We start from the raw sequence: 17500 nt of genomic DNA, 5'->3' as shown, positions 1-17500 counted from the left end.
TTCCAGTACTCACAGACTCAAGCACTTATGGGTTCCAGTACTCAGACTCAAACATTCACAGGTTCCCATACAGACTCAAGCACTCACTGCTAGGTTTCCCGTACTCGTTCCCGTTTCCCTTACTTCCACTACACACCAACACCCTGAAAAGCTTGCATACTCACACATACTCTGAGATTTCCAGAAAAAATAGCTCACAGACAGACAAATAAAGACCTCGGGCCACTGGAATCAAGTATTTCCGCAAATATTTCCAAAATAGGTTATTACACATCATTATCCCATCTGTTTGACGAAGTATAGGAATTCTGAAGATTAATGAAATATCTCATTTACTTGAGAAGCAAAAATTCTAATCATTAACTACTGTGAAGCTGAGACTTAGAAATACTTCTTTTACCGCATGAATAAGAAAAAACGCTTCTCATTTACAGAAAGAAGTTGAATTGTAAAACTACTTCTTCTATGCTCGTGAAGTTGAAAGAAACCAACATGCTGAGACACAGAGCCGTCTCACACAACAGAACAAATGCTGCGGAAAATAAACAGAAGGTATAACTCCCATAAGGGGACAGTCCTCTGGAAATGCTCTTACAAGCTATGAAACTTGACAAAGAAAGGGGGAAAAAAGCCTTGATACTAAACCGGACGAGAAGGAACGAACGAGTAGTTTAAGACGACGGAAAGCAGTCGATGGAAGCATTAGAAAGATTGAAATACAGAGAGAGATAGAGATAGAGATGAGAGAGAGAGAGAGAGAGAGAGAGAGAGAGAGAGAGAGAGAGAGAGAGAGAGAGAGAGAGAGAGAGAGAGAGAGAGAGAGAGAGAGAGAGAGAGAGAGAGAGAGAGAGAGAGACAGACAGACAGACAGACAGACAGACAGACAGACAGACAGACAGACAGACAGACAGACAGACAGACAGACAGACAGAGTGAAAGGCCAAGAAACACTTGCTAAGACATACAGAGACATGTGTGAAAGATAAAGAAACAGACGCTGAAAAAGATAGAAAGTTTCGCCTCGGCTAATGGGACAGATTGAGAGGGCCATGATGAAGGAAGGGAGAAAGATGGGGCAATAAGACTTGTGAGGGAAAGGGGGGGGGGGATGGGAGCTGGGGAAAGGGAAAGGGACGGGGAAGAAAAGAGGGTAGATGGGAGAGTAAGATTTACTGAAGAACGTTAAAGGGAAAGGAGGAAAGTTAACGAGTGAAGGATAAGGAATAGGAGAAGGATGTGGGATGGTGAAAATACTAAGAAATATAGGAAGGGTAGAGAAATCCTGAAGTATTATGTGTGAAGGATTGGGGTATAGCATAGAGTGGAGGAAGGATTCAGAATAGTAGGAAGTATTAAGAAAAGAGAGAGAGAGAGAGAGAGAGAGAGAGAGAGAGAGAGAGAGAGAGAGAGAGAGAGAGAGAGAGAGAGAGAGAGAGAGAGAGAGAGAGAGAGAGAGCCAAGTTCAACTGCTGGAATTTGAATGGATATCAACGCCTCTAATCAACGATATATTCTCTTGATATTAAGGCTATTAAGGTACTGAAATGCTGTCGTCATGACAACAAATCCCACATATGAAATTCGAATGCTACTCGAGAGGGAATTAAATCAAATCTCAAATGTCAGATTTCAAAAGCTACTTAAGGCATCTTGATAGTTCAGTAATAACCATTTTGATTACACTCTGATTATTAAGAATACCTTCTTAATGCTTTTATGTTAGCGTGTTTAAAGGTAATAATGGAAGGGAAATAGTATCAATAAATTAAATCAATAAAAACAATAATGACAATTTCATCAATTCAGACTTCGAAAGCAATAGCAATTAGTGGCTTGAGAATATAGGAAGTAAATTATCAGGTCGACCAGGGGGCAGAAAAGCTTGCATGCCAATAATACAAGAACAACCAAGAACAGCAGCTGATGACTCCACACTCTAAGCAGACCTGATGGACTTGTTAGCATTTCAGTGTCATAAAGAAGGTCACTCACTGAGTTACACTACACCTTTCTGTTCCCTGTGCGTCCTCCTCGTATCAGTTCCTGCTTATCTTCTTTTAAATTTACAAAATGGAAAGGGGTCATAACATATATTCGCGACGAATGTTTGCAAGTACTAAGGGCCAACTTTGTAAGTCCCTATGTCTTCCTAAGGTATAAAATTCCACATAGAGACTCTCCTTGTTGTCTCACTTTTAAAGGTAAATGACTCTGGATTAAGATAACAATCTATGTCTTATGTTATTTTTAAATATCTGATAATATTTCTATTATGTAACTATTGCTTGTATTGTTTCATTTATTAATATCACAAAGGATTTCGATTTGTGAAGTATAATGTATAATTATAATGATCAGTATTAATCATAATTACAACAATCTTATGTATATGAATTTGAATTTTGTAGATTAATTAGTTTTTTGTAAACAAAGCTATTATTATACAAGAACTTATGTATATAAAAATATATTTTAAATTTAATTACAATCAACAATAATAATCAAATTCCTGATACTTCCCTACTACTATTACCACCACTATTAGCTTTACTGGTTTTTCCCCACATAGGTGGGAAACGACTTTTGACTCATGTTGGCAGGCTGAGAGGCTTTCTCTTTCCATGGTTCATGGTAGGCTTTACCCACTAGTTTTCCCTGGAACAGAACCCGTCTATTATTTAACTACAGATACCCAATTACTGCTGGGTGAACACTGACGAAAAGTTAAGGATTGGCGCCCAGTCAAGCCTCCCTGGACCAGGACTCGAACTACCTACTACTTCTACATCTACTGCTACTGCAAATTCTTTTGCATCTACTACTGCTAATACCATGACCACTCTCACTTCTAATGTTATAAGCTTCTCAGCCTCACTTCTGCTTCTACTACTATCTACCTTCGCTTTTACTACTTACTACTACTCATTTTGTAATATTTATAGTATTTTGAACCCAGCGCATAGGTTCGAACCCTCAACACGGCTCCTGTGGATTTGTTCATTGACATATAACAGATAATGTGATTTCACTGTGTATCGACTTCCACAACTACTGCTATAGTACTACTACTACTACAACTACTACTACTACTACTACTACTACTACTACTACTACTACTCCCTTCATTTCTACTACTACCCCTTCTTTCATTTGCAGCACTAATCTTCACTTCTTCTACTACCATCCATTCTTATATTACCCATCAAGGCTATTGGCGGGATTTAGATGTTTTCTCTAATTTGTTTTAAATCCGTCTAATTTACTAATTCCCTTATTTCAATAAGTGTCTTCCTGTCTGTTTCTCTGTCTTTCTGGATTGATCTACCTTTACATCCTCTCTGTCTTTATGTCTGTCTGTGTCTCTGTGTTTATGTCTCTCCTACAAATCTACATTATCACACAGTACAAAACAAAACATTTACCGTTTTGGAGCACCTTCCAGTAGCGTAGAGGTCTCATACCTGCAAGACAAAAACGAACTTAATTAAGATATTTAACGAACCAAAAAATTTAATTTATTTATGATAACCAAATTGTTCATTGTGTTTTACCATGTTTAGAATAATCTACATCCATTAATGTTATTGAGAAACTAATGATTTGCACGTATGTTTGTGAGCATTTTACTATTTGTGTCTGCAGAATCGAGCTATTAGCTCCTGGACCCGGCTTTTCTACCCAATTTTTTTTCTGCTATTATATCTACTACATATATTTCTTTCTAACAAACACACACACACAGTTGTGTGTGTGTGTTTTGATGATGGTTGAGAGGCGGGACCAAAGAGCTAAAGCTCAACCCCCGCAAGCACAACTAGGTGAGTACACACACACACACATACACACACGCACACATCTCCAGGAAGCAGCCCGTAGCAGCTGTCTAACTCCCAGGTACCTATTTACTGCTAGATTAACAGGGTAAAAAAAAACTATGCCCATTTGTTTCTGCCTCCGCTGGGAATCGAGCCCGGGCTATTAATACTATGACCCCTAGGCACTATCCACACAGCCGCGAGGCCAAACATGTGTGTGTGTGTGTGTGTGTGTGTGTGTGTGTGTGTGTGTGTGTGTGTGTGTGTGTGTGTGTGTGTGTGTGTGTGTGTGTGTGTGTGTGTTTGTGTAAATCATGAAGAAATTAATCCGTAATGAACAATGTGACATTGTCAGACAACGAAGGAAGGATTAAGACAGGACTTTCCTTAGGGACTTTCGTATTTAATACTACATCCTCAGAAGGATGGATTTACAGTTCAGTGGGTGTGGATATATTGACAGGAAACAGTTGAGGTGAGGTACAATATCTTAAATGAGATAATGGGTAGATACAAAGAAAGAAACAGACATACAAGTATCTAATTTATATAGATTTATTATACATCACAAAAGCTTGAAATTAAGCTTGACAAGTATCATAAATTGAAATGAAACTAGTTTCTCACTTTGATTAGTGAGATTTAATACTCAAATTAGAGTAAGTGAAAACGAGGTTAGCTTACTGTTACCTGAGGTATGAAAAGGGCGAATTACAGCAATTACGTCGACAAGAAATTAGGATTTGGTTGTGCTTTTCATGTGAGTAATTACTTAAGTGTAATTACACCTAATTACATCCTGGAACTAGGTACAGTTACATCATGAGAGTTACTCATATGGGTTCCGCCATCACGATAATTTTTTTTTAGAATTAGTTCAGAAGCTGTAGAGTGTTGTAGCATACACTTTCTTCTCATTTAAAGTATTCAATTCATCTACCAATATATTAGCAAAACAAAATTTACGTTCGAATTTTTAGTACTATTATTGATTTTAACTAATGTGTCTCGGTGTCTATATTTCAGATTTTAAAATTTAGTCTTTAATAATTTTCTCAAATAGTTTATTTATATGTATTGCCTCCAAACCTTTTTCAATAGTATTTCTGACGTATATTTTGTCTATACGTTTTCTATATAGTCACTATACAGAGATATTTTTTAAATATAATTCCTTCAGGAGTAGTAAAGAGTTGAAAAGAAGTAGGAAGTAAAGTGGTGAAGTCAGACTCGATTCACAGGTTCAAATGAAGACATAACAGATCTCAGAGAGTTGAAGAACCTGTACAACAGTCGACAAACTTTTAAGAGTCGGAATGAAAAGAACAAACACATTTGCCACAAATAAACAGCTAAGTACAGCTAGGCGAGAGCACACACGCACACACACACACACACACACACACACACACACACACACACCACAGTGCCTCATTATCTCTCCCATTCACTCCGCAACACAAACACCCTTTCACTCTCAGCCTCTCGTCACACCACTTCTTTCCCCTCCTTCTCCACACACACACTTACCACTGTGACAGACACTCATGACACCAGAACAACATCCCACCACCCAGACCTTTAAGACCACCCTCCTCCCCCTCTGCCACCTCCAGAACACCACAATATTAATAGCAATAATAATAATAATAATAATAATAATAATAATAATAATAATAATAATAATAATAATAATAATAATATATAGTATAAATATCCACACTTATTTACATATGTGTTTTTTTAACCTATATTATTATGTCTGTGAGACTTACACATCTATTTATATATATATATATATATATATATATATATATATATATATATATATATATATATATATATATATATATATATATATATATATATATATATATATATATATATATATATATATATATATATATATATATATATATATATATGATTAGTGACACAGAATATAACAATTAGCCCTGAAGTATGCCATTACTACTACCAAATAAATGTAGAGACAGAGTGCATTCATAACTAGCAACACCCAAACTAGCTTTGATTTGGTGTTCCAAAAAAATAGTAAAATAGAATTGCTATTTATAAGAATACTACTAATACTATTATCCCATTTATTGCCATTAATAATGATAATAATTATTCTGCTAAATATAAGAGGTATTATTGAACAATAATAAATTAAGTAGACAAAAAAAAAACGCCGAGAACCGCAGGATGTGATGAGCTACGATAACCTCTCCCCTGACTGACGTATGCAAATAATCTTCCCCCTCTTCCTGTTCTCTCTCCTTGCTCCTTCCTCCTTTCCTCTCACTTCCTTCCCATCTCTCCCTTCCACTCTGTTCTTCCCTGTCATTCTTGCCTCATCTCTACCCTCTTCTCTCTCTAAGCTCTTTGTAAGGCAAAATGGACGCTTTAGGCAAAAGGGTTTAATAATAAATCCTTGTGAAAGGTTCCCAAAGGATGACGGCTCACTCTCGAACACCCTCCAGGCGTCGTTTAGGTGATGGTTATATCCGGGGGGAAGTAAGATGATTAGTGAGGTGCTTTTGTTGCATCTGGGGGGACGGAAGGGGGTGAGGGAGGATTGTGGTGGTGGTGTGGGGGTAAGTGGTAGTTTTGGTGAGAAGGGAATGCTGGTTGTGTGACGAGGGGAATAGTAGTGGTGGTGACGTAGAGTGGAGAGTAATAGTGAAGTGTTGATGGTAGTGGTGATGGTAGTGGTGATGGTGTAGTGAGGAGAGTGGTTGTGGGTGAGGCAAGGGAAGTGGTGGAGTTGATCAACAGTATTGATGTCGAAAAAGAGGTGGTATGTGAGGTGTGGGGGGGTGCTGGGAACATGAAAGCCATGTGTTTGTGGTCGTTTATATATCCAACGAGTATGTAGCGATTGTGGTAATGCGGATGGGGAATAGAGTGAGTTGCTAATAGTGATGAAGATCGGTCGTAGAATTAATAGTAGTAGAGTAGTACGTTTCTCTCATTTCAGCTTCTAGAATACTTTGAGAACATTAACTCATTTGATTTTACTTTTATCTCTAGTATTTTGCCTGTGATGGGTTGAATCTATTTTATACATACATACATACACACACATATATATATATATATATATTCTATTTATCCGTATCTCACAAATGGACTTCTCGCCACCTTATATTTAGAGAGAATGAAAAACAGAGAGAATGAGAAAGAGAGAGAGAGAGAAAGAGAGAGAGAGAGAGAGAGAGAGAGAGAGAGAGAGAGAGAGAGAGAGAGAGAGAGAGAGAGAGAGAGAGAGAGAGAGAGAGAGAGAGAGAGAGAGAGAGAGAACGGACAGATAAATAGAGAAAAGACAGAGAGATAAAGACATAAATGCAGAGACCAAGCGTCTCACTGAAGGCATAGATCAAGGAACTGTATAATCCTTTGTAATCACACGGAGATCTGAACATCGCAAAAAGAATAGTTGCCTTGAGAGTTACTGGTCTCATACTGAGCACACTACATTTTGTATGCAATTGACTCCGGCTTAAAAATTGAGGTAGTTTATGGAAATTAACAACACTGCAATGCCAACACGGCGCTTTATGCGGTTAATGAATGTCGTCGCAGACTACGTGAGTAGTCTAGGATCTGGGCGCTTCTGGGTTGGGATAAACTATTGCATTTTGTTACGGAGGGAGGGGAATAGAAGGAACGGGCTCAGCTGTTAATGCCTACGGTGTTCCAGAGTCCTGTATCATCATTAGCGTCAGTCTGACAGGATTTCTTTCTCGATTATTATCCTAAAGTAACACAGCTGCCTGCTGACTCGTGGATATATCAGAGTTTTCTCTAAGAGGAGGATTGGCGCTTCATTGTAAAATATTTTCTTCCTCATCTGAGAACCAAATAATGTTTTGTCAGGATTTCCAAATATCGCCTTTGGATAAATTGATAATATTTATTTGCCAAATAGAATTTTGACAAAATATTACCATATATTTTAAGCATTTTTGGTTCTTTCTATTAGCCACTGGAACGCCAAAATCCACCAGAGAATTCCTACTACATCGACTTGTTAACCGAGTTTTAAGAAAGAATTTAGAATCCTTTGGAAGGTAAATACTGGCACTACCTCCGCCGCCACTAGATAGCAGGTCTCATATGCATCTTTGGAAGTTGGTGTCGCTTCTTGCAAGAGGAAGTCTGGAGAAGTTGGACTCTGCTGCAGGGTATACAAGGCTCTTGGGAGGGGAACATGTCGGAGCTGGAGCTGAGAAAGTTGGGTGACAAAACACCTTAGCAAGAGCTGATGTCTGCATAAATGCTTGATTGCTGCAACTTCACAGTGACTTGTCTTGTGATGGAAGCTGTCTCGTTCGATTAGTTGGGCTTAATGCCTACCTACCTATAGAAGGTTACTAAGGACTCCACAATTTTTTTACTGCCCAAACGGTAAGTATACTCTAGGACTGAAAATAATTCAAGTTTAAAGTAAACTCCCATTGTGTATATAAACCTAGAGGCAAAGTACACCTCTTAGTGTGTATATGTCTTGTTGTGTAGTTTTTTCTTTGGCCTGTTTTACTTTCTTGCTGCATTCTTTCTTGTTTATCTTTCGTTATTCCTCCTCGTTCTCTTCACTCTTCTAACTCCTGTTCATCATTAGCCTCCAATAACTTTTTACTTTATAATAGCAAGAATTATATATTTCTTATTTTAAAAATATTACTAGTGGTTCAAAGTACATTTTTTCATAACAGAAATATATATATTTTGCATAACACCACTAGTCTTCGTCCTGTTCATGAGGTTTAAAGCAAAATACTAAAAACAGGTTATCTTCCAAATTGTTCAGAAGCCTAAAATTAGAAGATTTGTAACCCAGACCCCAACAAAACGCAGAGATAATTAACTGCTTTCATCCTTGGTGATTTGGTGAAGGTTAGAGAGAAGAGAAATTGTAAAGAAAAAGATGGAAAGAGAAACAGAATTTCTCTGAAGTATCCGGAATCTTTTTCGGTTCTCCTGAAACGAAAATGATTCATGAGAATAAGATAAATGAAGAATGTCACCTTCGATCTACTTATATTGGAATGTCCACAACAAAGCTTTCGAGAAGTCTGACCTGCCATCTACAAGCTGGAGCTCACACTCACTAGGAACCTGCTAATAGATAATACAAGAATCCTGGAATCCACCACTGACCAAAGAATTGCAAATCCTGGAAGCCGGATAGCGACGACATCTCTACCTAGTTCTCCCCGCCCACCGAAAGTACTGCCTTACCCAATGTTTGATTTCCCCTTTCCCCTATACCTATCGTATTCCCCAATTCTTTACTCAACTTTTGATTGCTCCATATTCCTTTTACCCTTCATCTTGCCCCACACAACTTTACCCCTCCCACATGTGTATTTAACCCAACATTGCACCGTATGTATTCATGCCTTTCCTGAAGATGTTCCAGAAAGGAGCGAAACGTTGTAGAAAATAAATCCTTCAATATTGTTGACCAGACCACACACTAGAAATTGAGGGGACGACGACGTTTCGGTCCGTCCTGGACCACTCTCAAGTCGATTGTGATTCTCACAATCGACTTGAGAATGGTCCAGGACGGACCGAAACGTCGTCGTCCCTTCAATTTCTAGTGTGTGGTCTGGTCAACATACTTCAGCCACGTTATTGTGACTCATCGCCTGCAATCCTTCAATAATTACTAGAGTTTCTTTACCGTGAATTTTGGAACCTTGATTGTTCTTCTTAATCCCGACACGAAGAAAATAACTCAAAAAACAGTCTGATAAGTAGACAAGTATGAACTGGACAGGCAAACAGGAAGAAAAACAGAGCTATCAAACAAGGAATATGTGTTAAAAGCTAGAGCAGAAAAGAAATGGACAAAACAAAATATAAACTGAGAACAAATACCAGCCCAAAAAAATAAAATAGTTTGACGTTCAAACATAAAAAGCCAATATTCACTCAGACGCAGAAGAATGCGTGTCTAACACATATATCAACATAAATGCAATGTTGACCAGACCACACACTAGAAATTGAAGGGACGACGACGTTTCGGTCCGTCCTGGACCATTCTCAAGTCGATGCTTGAGAATGGTCCAGGACGGACCGAAACGTCGTCGTCCCTTCAATTTCTAGTGTGTGGTCTGGTCAACATACTTCAGCCACGTTATTGTGACTCATCGCCTGCATAAATGCAATGTTTGCTCAGCATAAGATAAACAGATTATGTGCGACTTCTTGCACTTTATGTTGCAAATTAAACATTGACTACGTGGAAGGTGTCCGTGACCACGAGGCTTCGTGCTAGATACGAGAGTTCGTGTGGTCAGGACGATGTACTCACCTAGTTATTTTTGTTTAGTTTTTGTGGTGTTGAGGTCGTGTTCTTGGGCCCAAAGCCTTAAATTGTTGTTTATATGGTGATATGATTCTCTAACCTCTTACACCTTATCATACCTAACTTCCATATCATACATATTCTATTTATCCTATCTTCTTTAGCATAACTACTCTATCATACGTACTTTATAGTACCTATTTCATCATTCTTACCTTATCAGTCCTTCATAGCTGTATCTACTTTAGTATACTAACTTGATCATAGCCCTCCCATTTTCACATCAATAAATGGAGTTAAACTCTACTGTCCTATCATTAAACTCATTATATGTTGTTCACTACCAACACTAAGAAAAACTTACACGTTGTCCTCCAGATCTATGTACAAGTTAACGTGTTTACGTGCCACTAACAGACCTAGCAGGGTCTGGTGTTTGGAATGTAGTCTCATAAGAACACACAGGTAGATGTGTTTTAACGATCTTCGTGTGCAGGGGTCAGAGTCGAGAGTGTCCAGTACTGTCATACTGTGTGCTGCGAAGAGGAGAGATGGGGGGGGGGGGGTGGGGGGGTTCGGTTTGCTCCACCTGCACAGGGTGGGGTGGTGTGGGGTTGGGGTGTCCGTTATGCGAGCTTGATACAGTACATGGGAGGTATACAGGTATACGTTATTCCCTCTATTCACAATATGTCAGGTGGATATATTCCCTCCATTCGCTATATTTCGGGTGGATATATTCCCTCCATTCACAATATGTTAGTTGGGCAACTCTTGTACAGGTCTGTTGTAGAGACACTACTTTCAACACTCTCTGGCTCTCTTATATAACTTAACCCCCATATATGAAATGGATGAGACGACGTCTCGGTCCTTATCAGGTAGCAACCCTTAACAAGTCTAATTACCTAAGTGTTATTACCTAATTGCAGGTAACGGATAAGATCTATCCATATATGAGTTTATAACTCTCTCTACGCACATCTGTGTGAACATTCAGCGAATGCAAGTGTGTGTACCTTCATGTGGATGTACAGTCGAGTGTACATATGCAATGATCCACATATGTACATAAGTATGATTTGATCAGAGAACGACATAGGACGAACAAAGTGGCAAAAGTGCATTAACTATTTCACATGAACATAATTTTGATGAATTGGTAGAAAAGTTTTCATCTAAATTGTTATCATACACTTTATAATTAGAGTTGGCGTGCAGGGTAGGTATTAACGCCATAGCCAAGGCGTGGGACGATGTAAAAGACACCGTCTCAAGTTAGAACATTATTATTTCCTGTTAATTTCCCCACGCAAGTGTCAATCATTATTATTTATATTATTCTTATAGATATAATCGTTATTGGGATAGTTATCAGTACTATTATTATTGGTTTGATTATAATTACTGTTGCAATTGGTAATATAATCATTACTGTCAGAGATAAGGAACATTGACAATTACGTCATTTGAACCTAGATCACCTTAGTTAAAACTTGTTTTTATGAACTGAAAGAGAGAGAGAGAGAGAGAGAGAGAGAGAGAGAGAGAGAGAGAGAGAGAGAGAGAGAGAGAGAGAGAGAGAGAGAGAGAGAGAGAGAGAGAGAGAGAGAGAGAGAGAGAGAGAGAGAGAGAGAGAGAGAGAGAGAGAGAGAGAGAGAGAGAGAGAGAGAGAGAGAGAGAGAGAGAGAGAGAGAGAGAGAGAGAGAGAGAGAGAGAGAGAGAGAAGAGAGAGAGAGAGAGAGAGAGAGAGAGAGAGAGAGAGAGAGAGAGAGAGAGAGAGAGAGAGAGAGAGAGAGAGAGAGAGAGAGAGAGAGAGAGAGAGAGACAGAGAGAGAGAGAGAGAGAGAGAGAGAGAGAGAGAGAGAGAGAGAGAGAGAGAGTGAGAGAGAGAGAGAGAGAGAGAGAGAGAGAGAGAGAGAGAGAGAGAGAGAGAGAGAGAGAGAGAGAGAGAGAGAGAGAGAGAGAGAGAGAGAGAGAGAGAGAGAGAGAGAGAGAGAGAGAGACAGAGAGAGAAAGAAACCAGTCTAATTCAAAATGCAAATTATCAAGTGTAAAATCTTGTATTAATATACATCAATAAATCCCTTTTTTTACCATCTAATTGAACCTATACAGTTTTGCACAGATACGAATGACTGTGTTTAGCCATAATTAAGTTGGACACATTTCAGCATTATATTAGAGTACTGAAATTATCAGATATGTAGCAATTATCAGATATGTGGCTATTATCAAGTACATAGTTACAGATATGTAAATGGAATGTCGTTGCTCTTTTCAGAAACAATAATATTGTCAAACATTCCGTAGAACTGTGTAGCTTTAAATCAGCCTTGCAAGAGCCAAGAATAAGAAAAAATATTATTATCGAACAGAAAGAAATCTTGATTCAACAACATTCATTCAGTCGAATTAAACAACGCGTTGAATACTGCGTGAAAGATTTCAGTTAAAAAAAGTTAAAAATATATTTTGCATTTGACTTGCCAACCATTGTAACAATGTCGTCAAACAACTGGAAGAAGAATCATATATATGTTGCTAAAGTGTTTGTTTAATATTTGATTTGAATCGGCGAAACGAATTGTTTGCAGAGCCATAAAATCCTTGTTTATAAGGCGTTTATGCCTTCCATATGCCTCCAAATGTATTGCTTGAGAGGCCCACATAAAGTGATGAAGAAAGGGCAGCTGGTGTTGAACGCAGTGCATCTGGTGAACATCAGTTGAACATCAGGGAGCTGGGAAGCTCAATTGATGTTGAACAAAGGGTACCTTGTGTTGAAGAAAGAACAGCTGGTGCTGAACAAAGGGGTAGCTAGCATTGAACAAAGGGGTAGCTAGCATTGAACAAAGGGTACCCAGTGCTGAACTATGGGCAACTAGTGCTGAACAAAGGTGGTGGCTAGTGTTGAAGAAAGGGTACATAGCGTTGAAGAAAAAGCCGCATGTGTTGAGAACAGGAAAACTGATGTTGAAGAAAGGGTTGCTGGTGTTGAAGAAAGCGCAGCTGGTGTTGGAAAAAAGAGGGGAGGTAAGTGTTAGAAGAGAGTGTGAAGTAGTGCAAGAGTATAAAGGAAAAAGTGCTTCATAGACATTTTGTTCCAGTAGCTGAATCTAAAACAACAACAACAGAGGAAGAGAAGAAGGATGAGATGCTGGATAAGGTGAAGAGTCGCGCCATCCTGGGTGGCTATAAACCCCCGAAGAGGCCAGCCGGTGTGACAGTCATTAGTCCTTCAGGGAGAACCAGCAGAGCCACAACCACGGTTAGTTCAGTTACGCCTGATGCTTGACTTAACCCGCCGGGATGAGGGGATTCAGCTCAACTGGGGCTGAGAACAGGAGGGACTCTCACACAAGGAGTCTTCAGTACGCGTCGAGAGAGAGAGAGGAGGTGATGAAGCAGGTTAACTCTGTGACATAGAAGGGGCAAATAAACATAAATGAAACTAAACAACACGTGATACCATCAACAACCAAAGAGGATTTAGAGGACATCACGTTAGGAATTTAGAACAAATCAGAGAGATCAAAACGCTCGTATGAGATGCTCCAGAACAGTAACTACAGTATATGTAGGAATTAACTCACCTGCGCAGACAGCCGGAGTGCTTTGTCTAGTTAAATAATAATGAAGTTTAAGTCCTTGACATGAATTAAGGATTCGCCAGAGCTACAACTACCAGGCCTTTGATCAGGGTTTACAGCAACGCTGAAATACAGCCACTAGCCTTTCATCAGAGTTTATAGCTGAGCAGGGGCACAGTCCCACGTCCGGCGTTGGTCTTCACTACATAACCACGATACTGCAGTCTGGCAGCGGACGCCAGATCCATCAACTCGTTTTATGTGTGTACAGTGTTTTTTCCCCCATGGGAGTGGGAGCATGGGAGAGAGAGAGAGAGAGAGAGAGACAGACAGACAGAAAGACCGAGAAAGAGAGGAAGGAGAGGGTTTTGCTGGTTTTAGTTATCAGCCAGGTTTTCTTTGAGGAAGAGGGAGATATATCTGTGAGACTTCCTGAACAGGGAGCGAGAGGGAAGGTATACCTTCAGATTTCGTTATCTGTGAAGCTTCCTCGAGGGGTGCGAGAAGGAAGGAGATATCCTCAGCCTCTGTTATCTGCGAGGTTCCTCGGAAATAGGAAGTAGAGAGAGGATTTAATTTGTCACTGCAGGCTCTATAAAGAGACTCCTGCGTTTCCAGGAACAAATTACTACATTTTATGAAACAGATATTAGTATTCCCCGGAACAAATAACTGTATTTTCTGAGACAGATAACAGCATTCCCAGCAACAAGTATCTATATTCCTCCACTTGTACACATAAATTGCGCCATAACTTGAACGTATCCGTATTACTTGTATTATCTGGTAAGCTTTTTCAGCTGTGATTTCATACAATCCATCAGGCATTATACACAACAGGCATTATACACAGCAAGCATTACACATAGCAGGCATTATTCACAGCAAACATTATACACAACAGGCATTATTCACAGCAAGCATTACACATAGCAGGCATTATTCACAGCAAACATTATACACAGCAGGCATCCTCCAGTAGAGACATTTTCTGGGGAAGCAAGTATCCCCAAATTTCTTAGACAAAATAATCTCAATAATTACCCCTCGAGAAGCCAGTGGAACCTCTGTAAAAGTTGACACGTACATTTGAAATCAATAGGCTGACTCAGACCTATTTATATACTTACTGTTGCTGGTTCCCACGTACCTAGTTGTTCTTGCGGAGGGGGTTGAGCTCTGCTCTTTGAACCCGCCTCTCAACTATCAATCAATCAATCTATCGTTCCCACGTCCCATGTTCCCGTGTCCATCACTAAAGCGTGAGTATTTCCTAAAACACGCTCCCCTGACCTCTAGTCAGAACGACTTTCTCTAATAGACAATGGCGTTCTGATTTAAAGAGCCAGTGATTTAGAGCTTCTATCCCATTACATATCTCACGTATTGCGCTCAATTTGCAATCACCACGTTGGGCGTCAATAGGTAATTATCATTCATTTGCACAACGTAACAGTCCAAATATGTGCAACATTATTTATTGAATTTGAATAACTGACCCAGATATTTGCATCAATAAGGTATTTAGGTGTTGATTCTCACTGATTGCAGGGTGAAGTGCGGTCAAACACATAAGTCCAGCAATTAATTATTTAATTCGCATACGGCAGGTTTCCAATTGAATTAATAATTGCTAGGGAATTGATCATCAAATTAAATTTGCCGTGTTATTCTGCATAGCTCCCGAAGGTGGGGAGAGCGAGGGTATTGTGATTGCTGTGTGTGTGTGTGTGTGTGTGTGTGTGTGTGTGTGTGTGTGTGTGTGTGTGTGTGTGTGTGTGTGTGTGTGTGTGTGTGTGTGTGTGCGTGTGTGTGTGTGTGTGTGTGTGTGTGTGTGTGTGTGTGTGTGTGTGCGTGTGTGTGCGTGTGTGTGTGTGTGTGTGTGTGTGTGTGTGTGTGTGTGTGTGTGTGTGTGTGTGTGTGTGTGTGTGTGTGTGTGTGTGTGTGTGTGTGTGTGTGTGTGTGTGTGTGTACTCACCTAATTGTACTCACCTAAATGTGCTTGCGGGGGTTGAGCTCTGGCTCTTTGGTCCCGACTCTCAACCGTCAATCAACAGGTGTACAGGTTCCTGAGCCTACTGGGCTCTATCATATCTACACTTGAAACTGTGTATGGAGTCAGCCTCCACCACATCACTTCCTAATGCATTCCACTTGTCAACCACTCTGACACTAAAAAGGTTCTTTCTAATATCTCTGTGGCTCATTTGGGCACTTAATCTCCACCTGTGTCCCCTAGTGCGTGTGCCCCTTGTGTTAAATAGATTGTCTTTATGTACCTAATCAATTCCCTTGAGAATCTTGAATGTGGTGGTCATGTCCACCCTAACTCTTCTGTCTTCCAGCGAAGTGAGGTTTAATTCCCGTAGTCTCTCCTCGTAGCTCATACCTCTCAGCTCGGGTACTAGTCTGGTGGCAAACCTTTGAACCTTTTCCAGTTTTGTCTTATCCTTGACTAGATATGGACTCCATGCTGGAGCCGCATACTTCAGGATTAGCCTGACATATGTGGTATACAAAGTTCTGAATGATTCCTTACACAAGTTTCTGAATGCCGTTCTTATGTTGGCCAGCCTGGTATCTGCTCCCTACACCTATCTTCATTACATTACATTTGCTTGGGTTATCTAATCAAAGAGTGTTTTTAGAACTATTAACCAGGTATTCCATTCACCTGGGCTCTACCAGACTCGAACCATGGACCCCATGGGTGTGAGGCCGAAGCTCTACCAAGTATGTTAACCGGGTATGTCTTCCATGAACATAAGTCACTTGTTTGCAATGAAGTTTCCGTTTTTCTGTCTGTCTTATTGTTTTTCCATTAATTAGGGGGGATATACCTATCACTTTTGTAACAGTGGTATGATATTTGTTCATTAATTTGTATTTCCTCGTTAATATGTTACATTGGGGAGCACTATAACTTCTTTTTATTTGCAAGGTGAAACTTTTTGCCTGGGTTCCTTGCTCTGTTGTGTTAGGTGTCACATGTGTTGTTACCTGTTCCATCGTCATCACTATATAAATAATTTAGGTACTAGGAGTTCCTTTCCTTTCGAATATCAGACAATTTTTCACGATTTTCCTTGTATAGTCATATAATTAAACAATTTCCAACGCTATCTTTGCCACAAAGTAAAATCTATCGTACTGATAAACAATATTACTTTTTTATCCCTCGAAGTGATTAATGAATTTAATGAGCGTACTTTTTATACAGACTACAGATGCATATGTTGGAAGCATCTTGTAACATGGACAAAGAAGAAAAATGAGGAACATGTTAATTACTTGCATTTTGGAGCCCCCTAAAATGAGACGCTTTAAAGATCCATTAGGCAAAGCTGGGGCGATGCTGATTGATATTATATGAGTGAAGGGCGTATCCACTATCTTCCCTCCCTCCCTCTGCTCTAATATAGTGAAGCTAGGCCGCTTATAGCCAGGAAGGGAGAAGCCAGGGAGGAGGAAAGCCAGAGAGGGGATGACCAAGGAGGAAAACTAGGTTTAGGAAAAAGATAGGGAGACGAGCGAGGTGAGAAATGACAGAAAGACGAAAGAAAAGATAAATCAGATAGCATAAGGAATTCTTCAGTTACCATTTTCTGGTGTGATATATCCCATGGAATGACCTTTCAGTTTATAAAGTTCTCATTTAATTTGTTGTATAAATTATGCTCAATCACGGAATATTTTTTATTTAATGTTTGGTGAGAAGTTAGGAGCCAACTTTCGTGGTGCAATTTGCACTGAATTTTTGTGATGTA

At 39.5% G+C, this 17500-nt stretch overlaps 1 protein-coding gene across 1 annotated transcript in view; it reads right to left on the bottom strand.

Moving 5' to 3' along the window:
• The window catches only part of LOC138368628 (limbic system-associated membrane protein-like), a 258549-nt gene that overhangs the window by 89174 nt on the left and 151875 nt on the right, over window positions 1-17500 (bottom strand). The window contains exon 2 of the mRNA XM_069331250.1: window positions 3423-3461. Within this exon, the coding sequence (XP_069187351.1) occupies window positions 3423-3461 (39 nt within the window). The remainder of the gene's footprint in view (window positions 1-3422; window positions 3462-17500) is intronic.

Source organism: Procambarus clarkii, chromosome 25 (genome assembly GCF_040958095.1).
Source record: "Procambarus clarkii isolate CNS0578487 chromosome 25, FALCON_Pclarkii_2.0, whole genome shotgun sequence".
NCBI lineage: Eukaryota > Metazoa > Arthropoda > Malacostraca > Decapoda > Cambaridae > Procambarus > Procambarus clarkii.
This window is presented reverse-complemented; position numbering and strand designations above follow the sequence as displayed.